The 24,747-nt window shown below is 38.5% G+C and overlaps 1 protein-coding gene across 3 annotated transcripts in view; it reads right to left on the bottom strand.

The window, feature by feature from the left end:
• The window catches only part of LOC144017996 (adenylate cyclase type 1-like), a 63,503-nt gene that overhangs the window by 4,994 nt on the left and 33,762 nt on the right, over positions 1-24,747 (bottom strand). For 2 of the 3 annotated variants that reach the window (XR_013283319.1, XM_077520050.1), the window contains exons 5-19: positions 21,764-21,891; positions 17,716-17,874; positions 15,838-15,979; positions 14,938-15,093; positions 11,574-11,771; positions 9,977-10,074; positions 9,813-9,897; positions 5,961-6,050; positions 5,618-5,880; positions 4,356-4,482; positions 2,519-2,635; positions 2,264-2,410; positions 2,093-2,191; positions 644-758; positions 421-545 (exon numbers count right to left, since the gene is read on the bottom strand). Coding sequence is in view for 2 of the 3 variants with exons in the window: in XM_077520050.1 (XP_077376176.1) it covers positions 421-545; positions 644-758; positions 2,093-2,191; positions 2,264-2,410; positions 2,519-2,635; positions 4,356-4,482; positions 5,618-5,880; positions 5,961-6,050; positions 9,813-9,897; positions 9,977-10,074; positions 11,574-11,771; positions 14,938-15,093; positions 15,838-15,979; positions 17,716-17,874; positions 21,764-21,891 (2,049 nt within the window). In the remaining variant the exon portion in view is untranslated. The remainder of the gene's footprint in view (positions 1-420; positions 546-643; positions 759-2,092; positions 2,192-2,263; positions 2,411-2,518; positions 2,636-4,355; positions 4,483-5,617; positions 5,881-5,960; positions 6,051-9,812; positions 9,898-9,976; positions 10,075-11,573; positions 11,772-14,937; positions 15,094-15,837; positions 15,980-17,715; positions 17,875-21,763; positions 21,892-24,747) is intronic. The other variant, XM_077520062.1, reaches the window with a different exon arrangement.

The raw sequence follows: 24,747 nt of genomic DNA, 5'->3' as shown, positions 1-24,747 counted from the left end.
AATAATTATACTCATGAAATAGAGGGCTCAAAATGTCTTGTCTTTAAAATGATGATGATGGCTTTATAGGGTTAAAAAAAATCATCACAATGGAACTAGAACTACTTCCTGTTTCCTTGTCTACACAACACAACCAACTTCCAATAGCTGTCAGGACTGAAGAAAAAGCTTGTGTAATGGTGAGTGAATTGCGATGAGAAAACTTTCGCATTCGAATGAAAAACTTTCTCATTAGGACGAGAAACTTTAATGAGAAACATATTTCACCCCCCCTCAGCCCATGTCATTTAACTGGCTCCGTAGACAGATATTTCATAAAAAATATCACTTTTTTTGTCTTTAGTAATAATTAACTACATTTCTGAATTTGACCAAGAAAGGCTAAGAAAAAAAACAAATAAAAAATGCTGACGTTGTCACCTGTATCTTCCCTGGTACTCCGGTGCTGTCCATGCGACTGGCCACGTTGACCGTATTCCCCCAGATGTCATACTGGGGTCGCCGTGCCCCGATGACCCCTGCCACCACTGGCCCAACATTGATCCCTGCGCCGGCGTGGGACATTGAGCAAACCAAATAACCCGTGAACAACTTTTCAAACTTTGATTGGTACGTGGTTGTTGGTGGGGGTGCGCAGACGTACCCACTCTCAAGACAAATTCGTTGTAAGACTGATAGTTGATTTCATCCAACACGTCAAACATCTCAATGGCGTAGTCCGCTATCGTGCTCAGGTGGTCGTAAATGGACTTCTTGGCCTAAAGAAGCAAACAAACCATGTTATTGATGTGGACAACTTTTTTTTCCATTTCACTTCAGCTTGCTTGTAAATGGAATTTTGGCTTGCAGCACCATGGAGCAGTTTTATAGAAGTAATATTTTTAAATGCTTAAATAATAAGGTATAACGATGCTAAATATTAAATAATCTGGGCCACCAGAACTTAGCTAATAGTGGCATCACAGAACAACCACTCAAAAGGATAAATGTCCGAGTGCTACATAACTCATTTGCTCCCAAAAACTTCTAAATACGTTCTATATAGACCTATTTATAGTTTTTTTTTTGTCAATGTTTTTTTTTTTATGCTCGAGCAGACAGAGGCTTTGATGCAGCCTCTGAACCGAAGAGAATGGTTGAAGCAATGGTAGTTATTACAAGAACGGCTAGCAGGTGGCAGCAGAGTATAAGAGAGCAACCAGTCCCATGTTGCAAAAAGCTCTTTTTGCCAGTGTTTTCACCAGGAATGTGAATAATGATGAAACTTAGCTATATTCTAATATTAATTGCTGCAAAACGGAAACAGATGGAAATTTACTTTGTTTTCCTGATGAAAGAAGAGACTCTATTCTTTATTTTGGTAGCTTCCATGTTTTTATAGCAACAGAACTCAATATTCTGTGGGCCTTGCAAAATCAGTCCAAAGCCAGTCAAACAGCCGAGAGCAACACACGACACAATTCAATTTCAATTTCAATTTCAATTTCAATTACTACACTCCACAATTACAACATTGGCATAATCGTAAACAAAAAAAATAAAAGATTATTAATACTAATTTTGAGTTGTTTAAATGTATATATTTTCAAATTTTTTATTTTTTTTAATTTTAAAAAGAATTAATTTAATAAAAAATCGGGTTTGGTCCAAAAGAAGCTTGCATAATCATAGTAGTTCAACAAAATCTATTTTAATTTAAGTAATTTATTTTAATTTATGTATCTTAATATTTTTACCTTAATTTAATAAAAACCTTGTTTGGTCCAAAAGAAACTTGCATAATTATATTGGTTTAAAAACATTTATTTTAACTGAATTAATTAATTTTTATTTATGTATCTTAATATTTTTATGTTAATTTAATAAAAATCTTTTTGGTAGAAAAAGAAATTTGCATAATTATATTGGTTTAACAAAATCTATTTTAATTTAATTCATTTATTTTCATTTATGTATCTTAATATTTTTTTTTACATTTAAACATGTTCTTGTTTGGCGCCAAAAAACACATGATCGATCGCCCTCATCGTAATCTCAATTATCACCAAATTAAACGTGATTAATAATTTCCATCATAATCATGCAGCCCTACCTTGGTTCCAATAGTTGGAACGAGGCCCACGGCTGCCATATACGTGCTGCCTATTGTCTTGATCTTCTCAATGTCTCTGTAGCACTCTTTATCCATGAGCTGGAAGATGCACAGTCAAGTTTAAAATCCACATCAAGTGTGTCTTAGTAAAAACATAAAAGTCAAGTAAACCTCATCAAAGTCTGCAATGATCTCATTGAGCAGTCTCAAACACTCCACTCCCATGTTGTTTCCGTCCAGCTCGATGTAGAAGTCGTTGAAGTTGGGGATGGAGGCAAACAGGACGCCGACTTGTGCGTAGGATTGATAGTAGAGATCCTTGTTAAAAAAAAAAAAAAAATTATCTGTCACTGTGACGCATTCCTTTGCCACTTGTGATGATGGTCTACCTGTTTGTGTGTCTGTGTGTCTATGAGCTGGGCTCACCATGTTCCTGGGGTTGGACAGCAGGAAGTGTTGGGCCACGTGTGCCGGCAACAGATTGAACAGGATCCGCCGGTTGTCCAGTTTGACTTTTTCCATGCCGTCCCGTTCCTCCTCCGCCTGTCACCACACACCGTTAAGTGACACACAAACACAAAAGTAACTCAACAAAACGTCCCCATACATTGACATCTCTTGAAAAAAACACCACTTTGGGGATGTCAAGGCAAAAAAACGTCTTTACAATATCTTCCATGAGGCACTACTACTGTTAAACGAGGGTTTATAACTAATAATCTGTGGAATGAATTAAGAAATCCACTTGCTTTTATCCACCCATGGGGCGGCCATTTTGCCATCACAGTGCCACGGGGATCGGATTACAAAGGTCATGTGACCAAATCCAGGAAACGAGTGAGTTGCGATTGGACCTGAGGCCTGAGTCAACAGGAAGCGACTGTACAAGGCAAAATGGCCGCCCCATGGGTGGATTGTTCTGCTTAATTCATATTCCACATATGTGAAATTAATAAGAATACTGTGTTAATAAGACTATTGTAGGCCCATAGAACAAATGACTGTATTGCATTTTTCATGAGCGCTGTCAAATGAATAATTGTTTTTAATTTTGATTAATCGCTTAATTAAAAAGGCTTTTTATCAACATTTTTTGCCTGCCAAATTTAAAGAGCACCTGTTATGTGTTATTTCTTTCGACATGTAATGTTATGAGGATGTCGTCAACAATTTTTTTGATCCACCACACACGCTCATCCTCCTCTTTTTCTAATCCGTTAATTACTTGCATAATTTAAAATGGGAAGAAAATGACCCCAATAGTTTGACGTGAACAAATATTGTGAATGTAAACATTTATTTTTACTTGAATGAATGTAGTTATGTTTATTGCTCAAACACAACCTGTGCTACCTTTAACATAACCATCAAAGGATCATTTGCCGTCAAAATTAATAGTGCGATTCATCTGCATTAATACATGATTAATGCAATACTTTTTTGTGATAAATTAACTAGTTAACACTTGAACTTTGACACCACTTTTTTCTTTTAAAAAAAAAAAAAAGTAGTGTTTCAGAAATTAAAGACGTAAATGCATTTACAGTCATGATTCAGTGAAATTCACTATGAAATTATGACAAATATACATACAGTAAACACCTTGAGTTCAAAGAATGATTGGCCTATATTTGATGAAACCGCAGCAGTGCATAAACTGGGGTGTCAAACATGTCCCGCCCCGTCAGATCTCGTCTGTCAAGAACACAAACTGCACTTTTTCGCTAAAATTAACTGTTGTTACTAATTTTATCCACTGTAGGGCGCACTGTCGACGACATAAATTTGACTCAAACTCGGGATTTGATGCAAAATATTTGCGCTCATTTTTGTAATGAAATTTCAAAGGAATCTCCAATAAGATAATTATAAAAAAAAAAATGTATTTATACATTATGCCTCCTATGTAAAATGGCTGCAATTTCTTCGGGCTAAATGCTGTCAACTTTATCTACACTAAATCACATGCTGATTTTTAAGCTCCAATATATTGTGGTGGCGTATAAAGACGTGACATAATCGGAAGATACTAATTTACACGGTAGTGATTCATTCCAATGTGTAGGTTTCCACTTCATCACACTGCTTATTGCCAACTACAGCCTCTCACTATGCAAAATAGTCCTTTTCCAAATTAAACGGAGCCAAAACAAACATCCTACCACCATTATTGCCAAAGGACAGACTTCTCTATACACAATTATTATGTATGTACATCAATCATCCGTGTAGCTTGTATTGTGATGAAGACACGCTGGCTAACCTGTACAGCCCAGAGGAAGTCCAAGCGCAGTTTGAGGTCAAGCTGCCTGGAGTGGAGGGCCAGGGCACTGACGAAGAGCAACAGAGACAGGATGGGCTCGTAGCCCCGGATGTGGAAGGACCCCCCACTGTGGAAGAGACCAAGGCACAAAGTCAGCACCGGGGCCCGACCGGACCACCCAGGAAAAACTACACGGGAGGCTTGAAGTTGAAGCGATCCCCCACACAGTCGGCAGCAAACACGTGTGAAGTTATACAACAATGTGGATTTCATTCCAACGTTGACATTGTCGAATTATGTGAACGTGGGACTCAAAACAGCACATTACATCATTGTGATTTCTTAATTCATGTCAAGTGTATGACAAAATGTGCGTCCAAATGCTGTTAAGCTTTATTTCTTTTATTCTTCTAAATATTGCACTTTTGTTGGCAAAAAAATAAAAGTCCCAATCAGATTGCTCAGATGTCCCTGCCTATGCAGATCCCAGCCTCTAGGGGGCATATTTGCATGGTTTCCAGGACTACTATTATGGTTTGTAATGTTATGAATCGCTATCATTCCAATTGCACACAAAATAGGGTGCTTATTTATCATTGAGGAATTATAGTTGTCATGTCCATCCATTTTCTATACATAGGATGGGCAACTTAAATGCTGGAGGGGCGGGGGGCACAATTTTTCATCAGTGCTCCTGGGGGGCCCAGATGGGACCACACACTTCCTAACCAGATGTATGACAAAAATGCTATTTTAAGTATGGACAAAATACATGCTCTGAATATATTTCCTTTTCGATAACACATTTTTCATTATCCTCACAACAAAGGTTTTGAAACAAATATCGAAATAACCACAAGCTGTGATAAAAATGTTTTCCCAATGTAAAGGCTTCTCGCATAAAAATTACCATTAAACGACAGCACAATATGACAACCATGTTGTAAAAAAAAACAGGCTAAACCATAAGACTTTATAATGGAGTGTATGTGCTTCAAAAGGGCAGGACTAACACACACACACACGTGCTTGTACATCTGTGCATATGTACTGTAAAGGCTCCCCTAACTCCCGCTAATTTGCTTCCTTCACTAGATCAGAGAAACGTGACACTTCCCAAATGAAATGTGTCGGCCGCGCGTAACCTCCTTTTGAGGAAATGGCGGAAAATCAAAGGCGCTAACAAGCGTCTCATTTGCATGATTTCCGAGCAGCCCGTCTGATGTCGGCGGCCCCCCCGCCGACGCCGAGCCCGCACCCACCCGGCGGTCTTGCGAAAACCGCTGACTTCCAGTACGGTGATGTAGAGCACGCCCAGCAGGAGCATCAGCGCCATCTTGGGCAGCCAGGAGACGCGCAGGAAGAGCGCCAGGGTGAGCGTGCCCACCGCGCACGACAGGAAGGCGTAGCGGGCGCCCTCGCAGGGCAGCTCGGCCATGGTGCGGTTGGCGCCGCCGTCTGCGTCGATGACGACGATGGAGCTGTTGGTGGTGGCGGGACCCCACAGCCAGGGCATGCAGCCCACCTGTGCAAAGGGCAAATAAAAGTAAACACGTGCACTTTATCATGTGATCAACTCAATTGACCGAGTGTCATGTGACTTACCACACAGGCCTGGGCCACAGCATAGATTAAGAGCACGATGAGAATGCAAAGTGCAGTGCGAATCTGAATGGTCAGGCACCCTGGAAAACACTGATTCACAAAACCACGACAAAATTGACATTTTCAAGTAATAATCCCTGTGCACTATAGTTGACGCCCTCTCTAAAGAATTTGCAATTACTTGAAGATGTTATTATTATTATTATTATTATTATTATTATTATTATTCCGCTTCTTCTTCTTCTTCTTCTTTATTCTCCGCAAACGATCGCATTTTTGAGGACCTAAACATTTACGAAAACTCAAAGGACTACTTTTGTCCCTGTAGCTACTTAGCTGACTTCAAATTGTTTCCTTGGTACCAAGATGCCACCAGATGGCCCCAAAGCAATACTGTTATTGCTAACAGCAAATAGATGAGTTTTTCCAGCAAAAAACGGGTGACACCTTAAAGGGATACTTTACTTATTTAGGCATTTTTGGCAGTCAAGCATTAATATTTTGGGTATAATAAATTTGACAGTTTCATTATTTTTCATGTACAATTAGTACCTTTAAAAACACATTTTGCAACTTGCTGTCGACTGAAAATGACATCACAAGGGCTCAGGTGACCAATCACAGCTCAGCTTGTGAATGTCACATGACCAAACCTAAAAAACATCGGTCGCTTGTACTTGTCTGTGTCACAAGTACTCGAGTACTTGAAAAAAGGCTGGTATCGGCCCGATACCGATACCTGGTATCGGTACTCGCCCATCCGTAACCATAATTAGGGCCCGAGCAGCGACCGCTGCGAGGTCCCTATTGTTTTTGTAAAAATTCTTCTTCTTCTTCTTCTTCTTCTTCTTCTTCTTCTTCTTTATTCTCCGCAAACAATCGCGATTTTGGGTACCTAAATATTCACGAAAACTCACCGAACCGAAAAATTTGATATTATGAAGTCGTTATAACAACGCGACTCTATAGCGCCCCCTAGCGTAGAAAAATAAAAACCAAGCCCGGCACGTTTGAGCTAGAGCAACAAAAATTGGCAGGCACGTGTAGCACCCCGAGACGCACAAAAAAGTCTAGCTAAAATGTACAGGAAGTGAGCTATGAATTTTTTTATGTCCAATTTTGGCCTATTTTGGCACATTCACTGTGGTCATGCTTTTTCTCCCTTTGCAAACATTTTTCATCCAATTGACTTCAAACTTGGCATTTATCATCTCAAGACCTGAGAGAAAAACTGGGCAAAACATCTTGCCTTTTTGAAATACTATATGACGGGGGCGGGGCATCAAATATTGCCTTTAAAATTTCATTTGTCCAGAAAGAGCAAATGCTTAATAACTCCCATGTTCAAGCTCCAAAAAATCTCAAACTTCTCAGGCAACGTAATAGTCACGGCCTGAAAACATCTATATGATAAAATTCAGTTATACATATAGCGCCACCTAGTGGTTACAATAAATGTCATACTTTACGTTTTTAGCTACTGTGCTGAGCTTGTTGAAGGGATCCATTTGAAAATTGGTCAGAAAAGGCTTAAGATGTTGATCATGCCCCACACCGAATATTGTAACTTTTCGCCAAAGGGCGTGGCCGCTACGGTGACGCAAAGTCTGAAGATTTTTCGTGACAATAAAAGCTGCATTAACTTGACCGAGATGATCCTATCTTCTCAAAATTTCACACATTTGATGAGAGTCCAGCTCTAAAGACATCTACTAACTTACATTTCATCTAACTGATAGCGCCACCTAGTGGCAATTTTTTTTCTTACGAATTTTCTTCTACGTTTTTCTCCAAACACGTTAACTGGACCTACCTCATATTTGCTCAGATGAGGGTTTCGGCCTTCATGATGTCACAACACGAAGTTTGTGAGTTTTCGCAAATTGCTGTGGGCGTGGCTAAGCGCTGTTCGCCAAGAAAACAACGCCCGTTTTGAGGGTCTAAACATGCACAGAAACTCATGAAACTTGGCACACACATCTGGCCAGGTAAAATGAGCAATATTTTATTATTGATTGTGCTATTTTTACAAAAATGACTCAATAGCGCCCCCTAGACATTTTTAACGAAGCAGCCCCGGTTGTACGTTTAAGCAAGAACGACGAATATTTTTAGGTGTATGAGGGAGCCCAAGACCTACAAAAAAGTCTCTTGTACCCATATGCTAAAATGAACAGGAAGTGAGCTACGAATTTTTGAATGTCCGATTTTTGACGATTTTTGCACATTCACAGGGGGCAGACTTTTGCCCACTTCTCCTACACGTTTCATCCGACTGAGTTAAGACTTGGCCTGGACCATGTCAAGACCTGAGCCAACGACAGGGGGAAAAATTTTGACTTTTCGAAATACTATATGATGAGGGTGGGGCATCAAAATTTGTGTTTCGCAATGAAAAAGGATATGCTTGATAACTCCCCGGTACATACTCCAAAAAATCCCAAACTTGACATGTATGTTTATCGTCAAGGCCTGAAGTTATCTCTATGACAACATTCAGTTATATATGCAGCGCCACCTAGTCCTTGAGGCATAAAAAAAAAATACCCCACATACGGTATTTTGTACAAAAAATGTAAACTCATTCTAAGTGTGATAACTAAGTCATTTATGAATATTCTTTTAGTTTCCACCACTCAAAATGTTCACTGGCATCAGACTTATCCAAACATATATATATTTTTATTTATTTTTGATAGCCTCTAAGGACATTAAAAGCAATATCGTGAATGAAGGATATGCTTAATAACTCCACGGTACATGCTCCAAAAAAAATCCCACACTTGACATGTATGCTTATAATCAAGGCCTGAAGGTATCTCTATGACAACATTCAGTTATAAATACAGCGCCACCTAGCCCTTGAGGCATATTATATATATAAAAAAAAATACCCCACATACGGTATTTTGTACAAAAAATGTACACTCATTCTAAGTGTGATAACTAAGTCATTTATGAATATTCTTTTAGTTTCCACCACTCAAATTGTTCACTGGCTTCACACCGATCCAAACGTATGTACGTTTCCATTTTGTTTTATTCATTTTTGATTGCCCCTTTGGACAATAAAAGTAACATTGTGCAATGAGTACAACGAGCGATGATGTGTATGTACACTTTTACAAAAAATACCAATCAGGGCAACTCATTGCCTAAAAATAAAAAAGGACGCTGATTTTTGCAGGTCTTAACAATCACCAAAACCCGTTGAGCTTGACACACACACTGGTAAAAAAATATTCTACATGTAAACGTTTATTATGCCATTTTCAAAGAAATTTTGCTTCCAATATGCCAGTACCCCAACGTGCCAGTACCCTAACGTGCAAGTACCCCAACGTGCAAGGACTCCAACGTGGCCCGGGCTGCGAGGGCCCTTTATAGCTGCTCGCAGCTCTAGTTATAACTGTAATTCAACAAAAGATGCTTCTGCCAAATCTACATTGCAATATTGGGGTCTAAGAAACTGAGTGATAAAAGTTGGTCTTCAAAGCAGCACATACCAACATACTTGTTCATTTTCTTTTTTACTTGTTAAAAAATAGTGACCAAACAGCCACAAACCACCACTATACTAACTTCCTACGAGCTGTATATGTCTAATCTGTACGTATACCGTACAGTTTACATGGTAGTCTGCTCGCGAGATGGGAGGAGTAAAATGGCCGCCCTGTGACTTCAACAGCTAGCACGGGCGTGTATGGGCTTACGGCTATCCAGTCATATTTTCAGATATGGCGTGCTGTGATGGACATTTTTGCGGTTATAACGGAACTGATCATTCAGAATTCGGATAAAGTGAAACTTGTCTGCTCTTAAGAGAACATGATGATAAAAAGTTGCACACACCTGTACTCTGGCAATATGCAGGTACATGATGCATGCTACCAGGAAACAGATGCAGAAGACAAGCAGCACCAGCACCACTGTGCCCCTGAAGCACGCAAAGAAACGGCAGGAAAATCAGTTGACAAATAATGCAGAGTATGTATCTGTATATGTGCCGTACATACTGCGGTATGATGAGAAGGTAGACAAGGCCACACAAGGCAGCGAGAATTAGAGAAAGAACCACCGCACTGGTGAAGTACTCGTCAGGAACCTGATGGTACTTTTTGGTACCAAAAAGAGCAAATAGTGATCAGTACTGACCATTATAACCATTCGTCCACTTAAGTATGTTATACGGTTGGAATGTTTTCGTTTTCAACTGGCAAAAGTTGTAACACGATTTAAAAAATAAAATAAAAAATAAAAAGAAAAGAAAAAAAATCCTAAATTCATTGAATTTAGTGCTCTCCTTGTGGTGCCCAAGAAAGTTTTTTTTTTTTCAGGGAGAGATTCTGCAAAAATATATAAATATATAAAATCTAATGGTTTGGGATTTTGTATTATTGGTGTGTTTTTTTTTTTTTTTAATCACATTTTGACTTTTATATTTTAAATTCAGTTGGCTTTAATTAGCTTCTAGAGTGGATTTGTTAGTTATTATTATTATTATTATTATTATTATTAAAAATGCTTCATTTTAGTCTAGTGTTCATTTGTTTTTCTATTAGTTATGTTTTTTTAGATAGACTATTTGTGGAATGCAAGATAAAATAGAAAGGTATTGTGTAAAAAAAAAATAAAAGTAAATTACAATTTCCAAACAACCGTTCAATCTTCTGTCTTAACGATGGCTGTAATGCCAAAATTAATGTGTAAATTAAACCCCGACATTTTTGCCAAACAGTAACTATTGTTTGCTTCACAAACATAAAATGTCGTTTCAATTAGTCATCTTTTTTTCTTAAAAAACACTTTCTCTAAAGTGATCCCAGTAGTTTTAAACACGGTTTATTGTGGTTAATATTTGCATTGGTGGAGTATGAATTCAGTAGCACACCACCCATTTTTATCCATCTTTGTCCATTTTGCCAATTGCTGCCAATTGAAAATGACATCAGAGTTGCTCAGGACTCAGCTAATGACCAATAATGGCTCAGCTTGCGATTGTCACGTGACCAAACTCAGAAAACAGATGAGCTGTGATTGGTTGTTACCTGAGCCATGAGCAATTGTGATGTCATTTCCTGTCGACAGCAAGGGGCAAAATGGCTGCTAAGATGCGTAACATGACATCACAAATGTGAAGTCGCATGAAAATGTTTGACTTCGCTTCCTCTTTAACTCTTTGACCGCCAAAAACGTTTAATAATGATCAGTAAAATCACGACGTGTGCCGCCATAAACATTAAATGACGTCAACTGCCTGGTCAATGGGTTGTGGAATCAAAAACACCCACTAAATATGGCCAGCAGATGGAAGCATTGTATCTCTTTTCGTGAATGATCAAAGCTTTTGTCATATCATAGTTTTTTTTGATAACCTGTGGCAGTATTTTTTTTCAATTTCATTTTTAGTTAGTTTATAAGTTTTCATTAACTATAATAACCTTGAACAGAAGACAAATGATAGTCAAAGGCAAATAAATGCATGTTGGATTGATGGATGGACTTGGTTGTAACAGCAACACAGAAAATTGTCACATTTCTCGGGCCCGAATAGAAAGTGACGCTCCAACCCGAACTGTGCCACTTTCTGTTTTCCCTTTTCGCGTGGCTCACCCTCTGCTCGCGCTCCGAGCACTTGTACATGAGCGTGAGGAAGTTGAGGTCGGCCGTGTCCGATTCGGTCTGCCGGGCCTCGATCAGCCGCCCGATGTAGCGGTTGACCCGCGTTCTGGGGCTGCTCTGGACCACGTTGGCCTGGTTGGCGTTGGGCCGGTTTCTCAGCTTCTGCGGCGCCGTCCTCATGGCCCGCCGCTGTGTGCGGGGAAGATTGACGAGAAAAGAAGAAAATGACGGGAAAAAGGAAACTGCACTTGGGGAGCGTCATCATGTTGGGAACACGGCTGATACGAGCGGGCCGCTGATTAGACTTTCAAATGACGCCGCTGCCGTCACATTTAACTTCATTAGTGGATGCGCCCTGCTGAGGCTAAAGTGTCTTTGGCAGCCACATTGAGGAGAGGTGCAAAATAGTGGCCACTGGAGCGGAACCACATTGCCTCCGTTTTCACTTTCTTTTGTCTCCATTTATACCGTACAGAGCGCTTTTGTTTGTTCATCTAAAACAGGAGCGTGCAAATGTTTATGCTCAAAGGCAACATTTGGCTTTTTAAGAACAGACATTTTTAGAGCGATGGTAAAAAAAGAATAATAAATTAAGGCAATAAAATAAAACTAGAGCTACGAGCAGCTATAAAGGGCCAAGCAAAGTTTCGTCTCATTTTTCTTTGCGAACAGCGCATCGCCACGGCAACAGCGTGCAATGAAACAAAACGCTTTCATTAACTTTTCATCCTAAACGTCTTTAAATGAAATAGCCACAGTTTGAAGACCATCCGACACATTCTGTACGAGGAGTTTGTAAAAATGTATTTAAAAAAAAAGGGCAGAAATGGCGCCAAATGTCCAAATAAAATCAAAATGGCAGACTTCCTGTTCAGTTTAGTGTATGACTCCAAAAGACTTTTTTGAAGGAAACATACGAACGAGAATGCTTTGTTAAGAGGGAATTTTGTAAAGCAGAATGTAATGCCCTGTACCCATTCATATATGTCGAATAACTGATTGTTTTTCCAACTGTTGTTCCACGTTAACTCATTTACTCCCAAAAAAGTATAAATACGTTCTATTTTAAATATTACCATGCTCCCAAAGATGTAATTATACGTTTTGGCTTTGATGCAACCTCTGAACTGAAGAGAATGCTTGAAGCAATGGTAGTTATTACAAAAACGGCCAGCAGATGGCAGCAGAGTATAAGAGCTCAAAAAGCTCTTTTCCCCACTATTTTAAACAGATTTGTGAATAATGATTAAACTTAGCCATGTTCTAATACTAATTTATGCAAAATGGAAACAGCTAGAAATATACTTTTTTTTTCCTGATGAGAGAAGAGACTTAATCTTTCTTTTGGTAGGTTCCATGTTTTTATAGCAATAGGACACAATATGCTATGGGCCTTGCAAAATCAGTCAAAATCCAGTAAAACAGCGAAAATGTCCTGGGAGTGAATGAGTTAAGAGTGTGACGATATATCGATATCATGATAAATCGTGATACTTTGTCTCCCGATAGATTATCTATACGTCTACGCAAGTATCGCGATATTTGTAGGTAATAATCAGCCAGTATAACAGCTCCATTGTTTATTACTTATTGAGCAATTACTTGGCGGGCCACTAGGGGGAGCGCCTCATAAAAGTGGCGGGGAAATGTACGTCTTCACGCGAAGAAGACTCATTAGCTTGCTTATGAAAGACATTTATCTGTCCAGCAACTGACTCGGTTTTGCATACGTTTCTATAAAAAAAATGTGCATTATAGCTTCAATTTTAAAATTTTAAAACATGTTTTATGTTTCGACTTTTTGAAGCACACAATTTCTGAGGAATATTGATATTGATTTAATTGGATTTAATTGTATTTATTTACTTTTGCAATGTTACACGAAAAATTGTCAGTTTATAAAATTAAACTGACTGACTGACATGTTGCATGACAATAATGTTTAAGAAAGACACAAATCTGTTGACAGAAAATGGTCTCTGTTAAGAAGACATTTGTATTTGTAAAAAACAAAACAAAACACACACACACACACACTAAAGCAGGGGTGTCCAAACTACGGCCTGGGGGCCATTTGCGGCCGGCCGGCCATTTTTTTGTGGCCCGCGACATATGCTAAAAATGGCATTTGACTTAATTCAAATAAAATAAAAACAAAAATGTTTGGAGATAGTCAAAGTAAGAAGGGAGGATGTCGAAAAACACAGGTGCTATTAAAGTTTGTTTTAGTTAACTAAAACCAACGAAAAAACTAAAATTCAAAACAATTTCGTTAACGAAATAAAATAAAAACGAAGATGCTTTTAAAAAAAAAAACTAACAGAAACTACATTTTATGTTTACAAAACTAACTAAAATAAAACTAACGATAATTATAGCAAACGTCCTTCGTTTTAGTCTTTAGTAATTAATTTAATGCAGCCTTTGGGGATTATTTTAAATGTGAGTTTTAGTAGATTTATTGAGATATAAACCGAAATAATGATGTTGCGCCCATGGTGTTTTTTTAAATATTGCGCACAAGTAATACACATAAAAAAACAAAAAACAAACTAAAACTAAGCATTTATTAAATAATTACAACTAATAAAAAAAACTAACAGACCCTCCTTGAAAACTAATAAAAACAAACAAAATTTAAAAAAACAAAACTCAAAACAAAAACTAAAATGGAAAATTCCCAAACAATAATAATCCTACTGCCATATTACAAATAAATTGGTTTATATACTGTCGCATTTTTCTAAATATGCAAAAGCACAAATAAATTATTTGTACAATTTTTAGGACTAAACACAATTTCTCTTCATAACATTATGTGGCCCTTGCGTCCTTCGGATTTTCTGTATGTGGCCCTCAAATGAAAAAGTTTGGACACCCCTGCACTAAAGTATTGACTGTGAAGGAGACACCAGTTTTATTATTGTGTTTCAGTGATGGTACAAAAAGAAAATAATTTCTCATTGAAAAAAAACATCAGCTGATGTCTTGAGTAGTTTTATCATAGATTATCGTGGATTTATTACCTGACCAATATATCGATAATCGCAGTATCGTCCTGTAATCGTTATCGTGAACCTTGTATCGCATATCGTATCATATCGTAAGGTACCCAGAGGTTCCCACCCCTATTCCACATGTTGAGATCATAATTGTACATTAAATACTCTTAAATAAATAATTAAATAAATAGCTCATTTCTTGTACATGTTAGTGTATGGCTTGAAGGTACTAAACATGACGTCCCTATTTTTGTAGCCAAGTCACATATACCATGTAGGGTGTTCAGTCTACTAACACAAAATCTCAAATCAAAAGAAAAAGTAACAAAATGATCTAAGTAAGGAGTGGTTACCTTATCGCCATCCTCACAGTTCATGACATTGGAGAAGGGGATCTCGGCCTTGAACATCTTCCTGCAGTGCATGAGCTGCACCAGCAAGTAGCACACCGTCTTGAACTTCATCTTTTTGGCCGGCTTGATATCCGACAGGATCAATCCTGGGAAGATCTGCGTGAGACGGGAACTGTCAGTCATGATAAGCTGCGCTGGCATAGGTGTCTTGTTGAATGTGTGTGTTCACATCATCATGCAGTCATTATTACCTGGATTTGCACCGTAACCACGGTGACAAATGGAGCTCAATCCCACAGGTCATATTATTAGTTTTAGGACATCTGAGCTCAGTCATCGAGCTCAAAGCAACAGTAAAAAGTAATCTTTCAAATCTCTCAAAGCAAAAGTAATCTTTCCTATGATCTTCGTACTTGAACAGTATATTAGCACTTCATATTCCCACCACTAGAGGAGAGCCAAACGTGAGAAGAGAACTTCTTGTTGACATGTTTGCGGGCATCTGTATGCATGCTCAACTCTGCAAATCTGTGATGAAAGAGTTGAATCCATTACAGGCTGGAAGTGACATCATCTGCACATCAAATGTGCGAGAGCTCCATTATATCACGCTTGAAGCTTTACACTACATTCAGGGTGCTTTTTTTTGTTTTCTCCCCCATTCTCCTCCTGTGAGATTTTAGTGCAGGAGAAGCAACCATAAGATAAGCCTCCTCCTCCTTCAATCGAGCCTCGTCTGACTTTCCATGTGGATTATCTCTGCACAGTACACCCTTGAAGGTATTAAGGGTTCACTTGGGGCCACGGCCTCATAAAGAACACAACTGAAAGTGCGGCAGTAGTAATTTCCCTCCAAGGGCCTGGACATAAACAGCACACGACAAATAGGAAATGGCGTACCTTGCGTCGGTGAGATGGCACGATAAAGAAAGTTTCGATCTGGTGTTTTTGGAGGAAGGCGTTGCGCTCGTGACCGTTTCCCGGCTCCACCTCGTAGTCTCCATTCAGGCACTCTAGTGTGGATCTCGTAATGTGGACCTTCCTGTGGAAAACAACAAATAAAAGTCAGCAAATAAACATGAATAAATGCTTGTCTTTCCCCATTCACAAGCATTTTTTTTTCCTTTTCTTCAGAGGTTGCATCAAAGCCAAAACGTATAATTACATCTTTGGGAGCATGGTAATATTTAAAATAGAACGTATTTATACGTTTTTGGGAGTAAATGAGTTAATAATATGTAAAAATTATTTTTTCATACTAATATTTTTGGAATCCTAGAACATTAATTAGGCTAAAATGCTCGTCTTTCTGCATTCACATATCAACGCCTTCTTAAAATAATCGTCTAAGTCATTTTTTCAGTTTTTTCAGGAAGCACAAAATTTTTTAACCATTTACATCATGAGATGATTTAGGCAAAAATAATATTTTTGCAAAAAAAAAAAAAAAAAAGACTGGCAATTATTTTAGGGTGACGATATATGGAGGACCAAAACTGCCAAAATTCAAAATAAATAAATGACTAAATATATAAATGACAAAAAGTGAAAATAAAAATCGGATCGGATCGGTGTAAATCAAAGGGAGCGGTACAAGATGTATTCTCCGGAGTTTGTGAACTCACAAGTACTGCGAGAAATCATTTTGCGAGAGCAAGGTTAGCTTAGGACCCCCCCTCATTTGAATAACATTTCGACTTGGCAGTACGGCCCAAAACTGCCACAATTAAAAATATATAAATGGCTAAAAACTGTGATTGGCTGGCAACCAGTCCCGGGTGTACCCCGTCCATAGCCAGCTGGGATAGGCTCCAGCACCCCCGCGATGGATGGATAAATGGCTAAATAAATGACAAAATAAATAAATAAATACATGACAAAATAAATAAATGACAAAATAAATAAATAAATAAATAAATAAATAAATTAATTAAATAATGACTAAAAGTGAAAATAAAAACAAATATAAAAATATAGAATTAAAAAATTAAATACAAATGTATTCATTTATTTATATATAGATATTTTTTGCTCTTTTTATTTCAATTTATATATATATTTTTTTTATATAATTTTCGAATTATATTTTTTTATATCCATTTTCATTTTCACTTTTATTCTGTTATTTATTTATTTAGTCATTTATTTATTTATTTTGAATTTTGGCAGTTTTGGTCCTCCATAACGATATGCATTCGAATGCTTGTTTCTCACCATTAATGGAGCAAGCAACATTAGTCTATATGCTTAACTTTCCACATTCACAGAGCTTTTTTTTTTTTTTTTTTACGCTCAATAGCATTAATGTGATTTGTTTTCTCTCAACATTCAACAGTAAAGAAAATGGGGCTCCGTTTGCATTTGTGTGTATGGTTGTCACGCAGCATTCATGCTACATTTTTTTACGAACAGCATTTGAATAGTACCCTTCATAATATTTTTCTTTTCATACAAAACAGTGTCCGTGTGAATGCTTGCGTTGTCAGCATTCACACGTAGTCAATTGTACTTTTTTCCCCTCTCAATTGCATTAGCATTATTCAGGGTATTAGGAATAGTTGTCTGTCTGACTCTTTTTCTCAGCATCCACTTAAAAATGTATTTTGATACACTGTAGCATTTATTGTGATTTCTCACCTAAATTGTTTTAATTCATATTATGAGTCTCTCAGCACTTGCAACTATACAGTTTAACAAACAGCACATTATGTGTAAACGTCTGTCTCTCAGCATTCACAGACCCGATTCATGTGAATATGAATCTTACGCAGTACTGACCCAGGCAGTCCTCCGGCTTCCATCACGTTGGCAAGAGTGACGTCGTTGGACCAAACATCATACTGCCACTTCCTTAGGCCCAGCACACCGCACAGCACCCGGCCCGTGTGCAGGCCGACACGCATGTTCAGGTTGACCTCCGTGGCCTCTGCCACTGACCTGAGAGGGTGAGCGACACATTCGGTCAACATGGTGAGAAATGCATGGCAGTAAACTGGACAACTGCTGGGTTAAAAACAACCCATATTGGATTATTCTTATAATAATAATAATAATAATAATAATAATAATAATAATAATAATAATAATAATAATAATAATAATAATAAATAATTACGTTATTTTTAAGATATTTTAAGTTACACTAGGCCAGACCACGCCCGCATTAAGTAAAATCTGCGATATAGAAAACACACAATTTAAATATTCCCTAGGCATGATTTTATACTGTATACTTTTAAAATAATACAAACACTTGAAAACATAATACAATAAAGGCGAGCAATAGTTTCCAAACTAACAAACTCATCATTTCACATACATACATCAATGAAGATGAACATTGTAAAATGAACCTACAGCTGTCACTTTCTGTTGGCATAAAAAGGAGGATTGAAGAGGACTTGACATTCAATAATCTTCGTTAATAACTTGGCTGAGCTGAAATCTTGTTTTCATTCTTCTTCTTTCAAATTTACTCAGTGTCAAGCAAAGTAGTATACACCATCTTGTGTCTGACAGTGGAATTACACCCAAAAATAATAGGAGGCAGAACAAAACAGTCGATAGAATTGAATGAGAGCAAGTTTCCAAACTAACAAATTAAACTTATCGTTTCATACTATACATCAATAATAATGAATGCCTAAAAATGAACAATATAAAATGAACCTACAGCCTTCGCTTCATGTAGGCATAGAAAACAGGATTGAAGAGAATTTGACATACAATAATCTCCAGCAAAAACTAGGCTAAGGTGGAAATACTTCCTGCTTTCATTCTTTCAAATTTTTACTTTTTCCAGCAAAATAGTATGCACCCATCTAGTGTCCAGCAGTGGAATTACACTAAAATAAATAGGAAGTAGAACAAAATAGTTATAAACTATTTTTTTTTTTTAATCACCTAAAATGTGGGATGCTAACCCAGAACCCACAATGGATGGGTGGGGTGGATGGTGGGAGGTGGGGAGGCTTACTGCAGGCAATATTTGGAGGACTTTTGGACTTTTATGTTGTGTTCTGTTAACTATACAGTCTGATGAACAATTGTTTTACCTCTCGCAAATTTGTCCAGCAAATACCGTTTAACAATAACCTTTTACACGTTACCATTAGGGGTGTGAATTGCCTAGTACCTGACGATTCGATTCGTATCACGATTCACAGGTCACGATTCGATTCGATACCGATTAATCCCGATACGAATTTATAAGTCGATTGTTGCGATTTTTTTTCACTCAAATTTAGAAAATACTAATCAGTAAGCTTGTAGAGCGTAAGATTTATATGAAAATGTATTATTTATTTATCTGACATTTCAGTCTTATAGAGGTTGTAATCTGTTTTATGTTTAAACAGCATTAAAATAAAATATGAAGGCGTAATGTTCCGTTCATATAACATTCTTCCATGCTCAAGGTGTGAATCCTAACCCGAAGTCAGACGTTTTGTTGAATATTTTTCCATTAAAAATGGAAGTTTAAAAATCGATTCACACACACACACAAAAAAGGCAATGATGATAAGACGTTGAATCGGTAAGACTACCGAATGAACAATTCTGAGCTCTTAAAAAAATAAAAAAAATAAATAATCGTTTTTTTTTTATTGAATCGATTCGAGAATCGCGCGATGTAGTATAGCGATATATCGCCGAATCGATTTTTTTTAACACCCCTAGTTACCATCAATAACGCTGTTTTTCCTCTTCTTTCTAAGACTTGAAAAGAATTTTTCCAGACCTGGACACGGACTAAATGTCTTTAAATGGGCTATAATTTGCTTTTCAATCCTAAAATAGACGTGACGAAAAAAGAAGACGGCAACTTTAATCAAGGTCCAAATCTTCATAGTCGGACTCAAATCAAGTCATGAACGTATCAAATTAGAAATGATCTTTTTCTGTCCTTCACGCTGGATATGGAGGAGATCCAATGAGAAAGTGCACGTTTAAACTCCGGGGATTATAGTTTTCAAATGCAATCTGACAAGACATACTAGTACTACTCCAATTGGACAATGATACTGAAATATAGTTATACAAGTACTTAACTCTTTGACTGCCAAACATTATCCAAAAATCAACCCCAACAGTGCCAGCCGATTTCACACATTTTCACTCATCTTTCAAGACAAACAAAATATTATGCGCTATGACTACATAAACATGAAAAAAAGTATGTTTCTACCTTATTCTGTTCTTTAGTAATCACCATTTGAAAATAGGTAATTTGAGTGACATTGAAAAGATACCTTTTTTGCACAACAGTGACTTAGACACTTTTTTTTTTTATTGACGCTCTGTGAATTTGATTTAATGTGACAAAGGCTTTGATTATTCACGTCATCCTTGAAAATGTTCAATTTCATCATATCAGTCGTGTTTCATTGTAATTTCATATGCCGTGAGCCCATTTAAAAGAAATACAATGCTGTTATCTGCTGGCCATCATTAGTGGGTGTTTTTGATTCCACAACCCATTGAGCAGGCAGTGCTGCACAAGACTGCCTATTGAGAAAAAAAACAAAACAAAACCTTAGTAAACGTCAATTAACGTTCATGGCGGCATTCATTAGGATTTTAGCATACGCCATTAAACGTTTTTGGCGGTAAACGAGTTAAAGACTCTAAATCGCCCTGAGATGGGAATCTGACTCTGAATGTTTTTTTGTTTTTTTTTGTCAACACAGTAAATTCTGTATACTAAATCCATCCATCCATCCATCCATCCATCCATCCATCCATCCATCCATTTTCTTGACCGCTTATTCCTCACAAGGGTCGCGGGGGGTGCTGGCGCCTATCTCAGCTGGTACTGGGCAGTAGGCGGGGGACACCCTGGACTGGTTGCCAGCCAATCGCAGGGCACACAGAGACGAACAAGCATCCACGCACACAAGCACACCTAAGGACAATTCGGAGCGCCCAATTAACCTGCCATGCATGTCTTTGGAATGTGGGAGGAGACCGGAGTACCCGGAGAGGACCCACGCAGGCACGGGGAGAACATGCAAACTCCACCCAGGAAGGCCGGAGCCTGGACTCGAACAGGAGTCCTCAGAACTGGGAGGGGGACGTGCTAACCACTTGCTCACCGTGCCGCCCTATACTAAATTATTATTATTATTATTATTATTATTAAGCCCTGCGATTGGTTGGCAACCAGTCCAGGGTTACCCCCGCCTACTGCCCAGAGCCAGCTGAGATAGGCGCCAGCAGCCCCCGCGACCCTTGTGAGGAATAAGCGGTCAAGAAAATGGATGGATGGATGGATGGATATTATTATTAAATGGTAAATTAACTCTATTTAGAGTGGGACCAATTAGACTTAGTTTTAGAGTGATATTTACACTTGGAAAAGAGTTAAATAAAGAATTTGAAAAAAATAAAAGTCACTCAAGGTTTGAGGAACGAACTCATGACCTTCAGCTTGGGAGACTGCCACAGTACCACCTGAGCTATGCCCCTCCTACAGTTTGCTTATATACAAGAGGAGACCAAACACATTGTTTTTGGTCTTGGAGTTACGAGAATTCCAGGTGACATGAGCGACATAAGATCAGGGAGTAGATCAGCAGTCTCCCAAGCTGAATGTCGTGACTTCATTCCTCGACCCTTGAGTGACTTTTTCCCCCCAATTTTTTATTTAACTCTCTTCCAAGTGTAAATATCACTCTAAAACTGAGACTATTTGGTCCCACTCTAAATAGAGTCAAATTTACTCTGCAGAATTTACTGTGTATATGTGATCTGTGATTGGCTGCCCAAATGAAGACTAGCACCATAAAAAAAAAAATTGGGACGGCCGGACCATCAGATTACTCACGTTATGGTGTCAATCATGTCCAGTCCCATCTCCACGCAGCAGTGGGCATGGTCCGTCTTGGGCTGCGTCAGGCCAGACACGCAGTAGTAACAATCCCCCAGAATCTTAATCCGACGACAGTGGTTCTCCTAGCAACACACATGACAAATACACACTGTCATCGGGACAATAGCGGCATATATATATCGGGTATAATCGTGCATAATCTTCGGGAAGATTTGATCATTCGTCACAGTAACCCCGCAATGCTTAAGGCGTGTCACATATTATGCAAATGAGATATGTATATTTGGTTTCGATATATGGATATATTGCGTTTCCAACATGGTAAAGAGTGGTCCCTCCATGGAAAACAGAGGGCCGGCGAATACAAAGCGCCATTATGGGAGCGGATCAGGCAGGGGAAGCGGGTTACCATTGACGCCGTCGCTCACAACCCCTTCATTGTCTCCATGGAGGTAATGGGATCACTGGCCGTGCATGCGAAGAACAACAAAGACTCATAATTATGCACGTCGGAGGGAGCGGGGAACGCACGACGAGGCAGACGGACGGGCTATTTTTAACGTGCGTTGTGGCGACGAGCGGTTTGCAGTGATAGTGACACTCGTGTGCCATGTTTGTCTGCGAGTGTGGCTCATTCCGGGGATGCTTACAAAGACAACTAAACAGGCCAGTTAAGATATACTGGGTCCTTGGTTCATGAATGACCTAGTTAATGAACAATTAGACTTGCAAAGAAGAAATCTTGCCTCAGTTCTCCGCAGTCTCGGGTCATTTAGTGGAGACCAGAGTTCAAAGCAAACATGGTGAAGTGGCATTCAGCCGTTATGCTGCACACAAATGGAATAAACTCCCAATGGAAGTGAAATGTTTTCAAAGTCCTCTGTTAATGTGTTTAACTCATTTGCTCCCAATAACATGTAAATACGTTTTTTTAATGTTCTAAGTGTCCCAAAGACGTATATATACGTTTTTTTGGTTTGTTTTTTTTATGCTAGAGCATACAGAAGGCTTTGATGCAGCCTCTCAACTGCAAAGAACGGTTGCAGAAATGGTAGTTATTACACAAACGGCCAGCAGGTGGCAGCAGAGCAAAGGAGATCAACCAGGGCCATGTAGAAAAAAAGCTCAATTACTTACAATTTTGAATAGATTTGTGAAAACCGATGAAACTTAGCTCTCTTCTATTGCTAATTGCTGCAAAACGGAAACAGATAGAAACATACTTTTTTTTCCTGATGAAAGAAGAGACTTTAATCTTTCTTTTGCAGGTTCCATGCGTTTATAGCAATAGAACACAATATTCTGTGGGCCTTGCAAAATCAGTCAAAATCCAGTAAAACAGTCGGGAGCGAACGGGACTGCTTCTGTGAAAATGGCTGGGAGTGAATGAGTTAATATCGACAGTTTATGTTTTCTGCTTCGGAATGTGGTTAGCTGTTGTGTTTTTAAACACGTTCAGGTGTCGTGTCTTTTCTTGCCTGAAGAACATTGTGTATGAAAGATGCTGTATAAATGACTCTGCCTTGCCTGAACTTTCTTGGCATTGATGTAGACGGTTAAGATTTTTGTTCTCACTAAATGTAAATATTATTTGCTCCGTGTGTTAACCCCCCCCCCAAAAAAAATCTTAATTTTAACCAAGCAGATTTTGAGTTTAATGAAACTTGGTGTACTTGTGGATTGTGATGGCACAACACTAAATTTGAAATTTTAGATGAATCGGAGCAGCGGTAAGTGAGCTAAGGCCTGTTGAATTTTGTCAATTTCAGCACAAAAAAAAAGGGGCGTGGCCACCTTCCTTTGAAACCTAGTATCTCAGGAACTACCGGTTCAATCTTCACAAAAGAATTCATCAGTGATTATATTTTATGAGCGTATACTTCCTGAAAAATTTTGTTATGGTCATGTGATCCACAAAGTCAACTAAATTAATCAATCTGCCCCAATTTTTAAATGATGACTGATTTGGAATCCTTATTAAATTCCCATTCCAATAACACCTGTTTTGTGAATATTGATTGATTGATCTGCACAAAACATTAATTGATTATGATTGGTCCATAATATTTGTCCAAAAAAAAAAAAAAGATTATGATTCCCAATTACTGTTGAGAGGCTTAACAGCAACACAATAGTGGCATGAAATACTTTCCCACTTGGTGCCCATGTTCTGGACAGTGTAGTCACTTGAAAGTGGCGCTGGCTCTCTGCTCATGCAAGCTGATCACGTCATGTGTGAAGAAACTCAATGCGGGGCTGGTTATTATGTAAATTAGCATCACTGTTACATAATTTCTCGGCTATGAGCTTTTTGAATCATGTTTATCGTTGCAAATTCATGTCTTGGGGTGTTCTTTACAATTGGTTTATAAACAGTCCGCCAGTGTAAGAGCAATTCATCAGTACGTTTCCAATCCAGCTTTCAAACAGATTTGTCAGCGAGCCAATCGGGCCTCTTGGCTATCTCGGGTCAGGTGGTGGATCAGTAACAGATGGCGCTATGGCAACGAAGCGAGGCTGTGGCGAGCTTGGGGGGAAAGCCCCGGTGCTTAAAGTCTGCCACTCTGTACTTTTCCTGTGCTAATCTGCACTGTGGCTTTAGGATCTGATTGAGAACCCGAGCGAGATTACCGCACGTCACGTGACCCAAGGAGGGCGGACCGTATGGTTTAATCGAGGGAAGACGTGAAGAAAAAGCACACGTTTGCCCTTTTTTTTGTTTGTTTTCCTCAATTAGGTGTTAATTATCGCAATCATAATAGTGCACTTCCACAGATGTGAACCTGGAGCCTCACATATACACACACACACATAACGATCCATATGCATATTGCTGCAAATGAGCACCCCAACAATGATGTTAACACAAAGCAAGAAACAAACAAGCTGTCAAAAAAAGCGCACGCGCACACACAAATATGAGGAGATGACAGCAGCAGCAGTGCTATGAGTCACCGATGATATGTTGTTATTTGTTC

This window comes from Festucalex cinctus, chromosome 1, assembly GCF_051991245.1.
Source record: "Festucalex cinctus isolate MCC-2025b chromosome 1, RoL_Fcin_1.0, whole genome shotgun sequence".
In the NCBI taxonomy this organism is placed as follows: Eukaryota; Metazoa; Chordata; class Actinopteri; order Syngnathiformes; family Syngnathidae; genus Festucalex; species Festucalex cinctus.
This window is presented reverse-complemented; position numbering and strand designations above follow the sequence as displayed.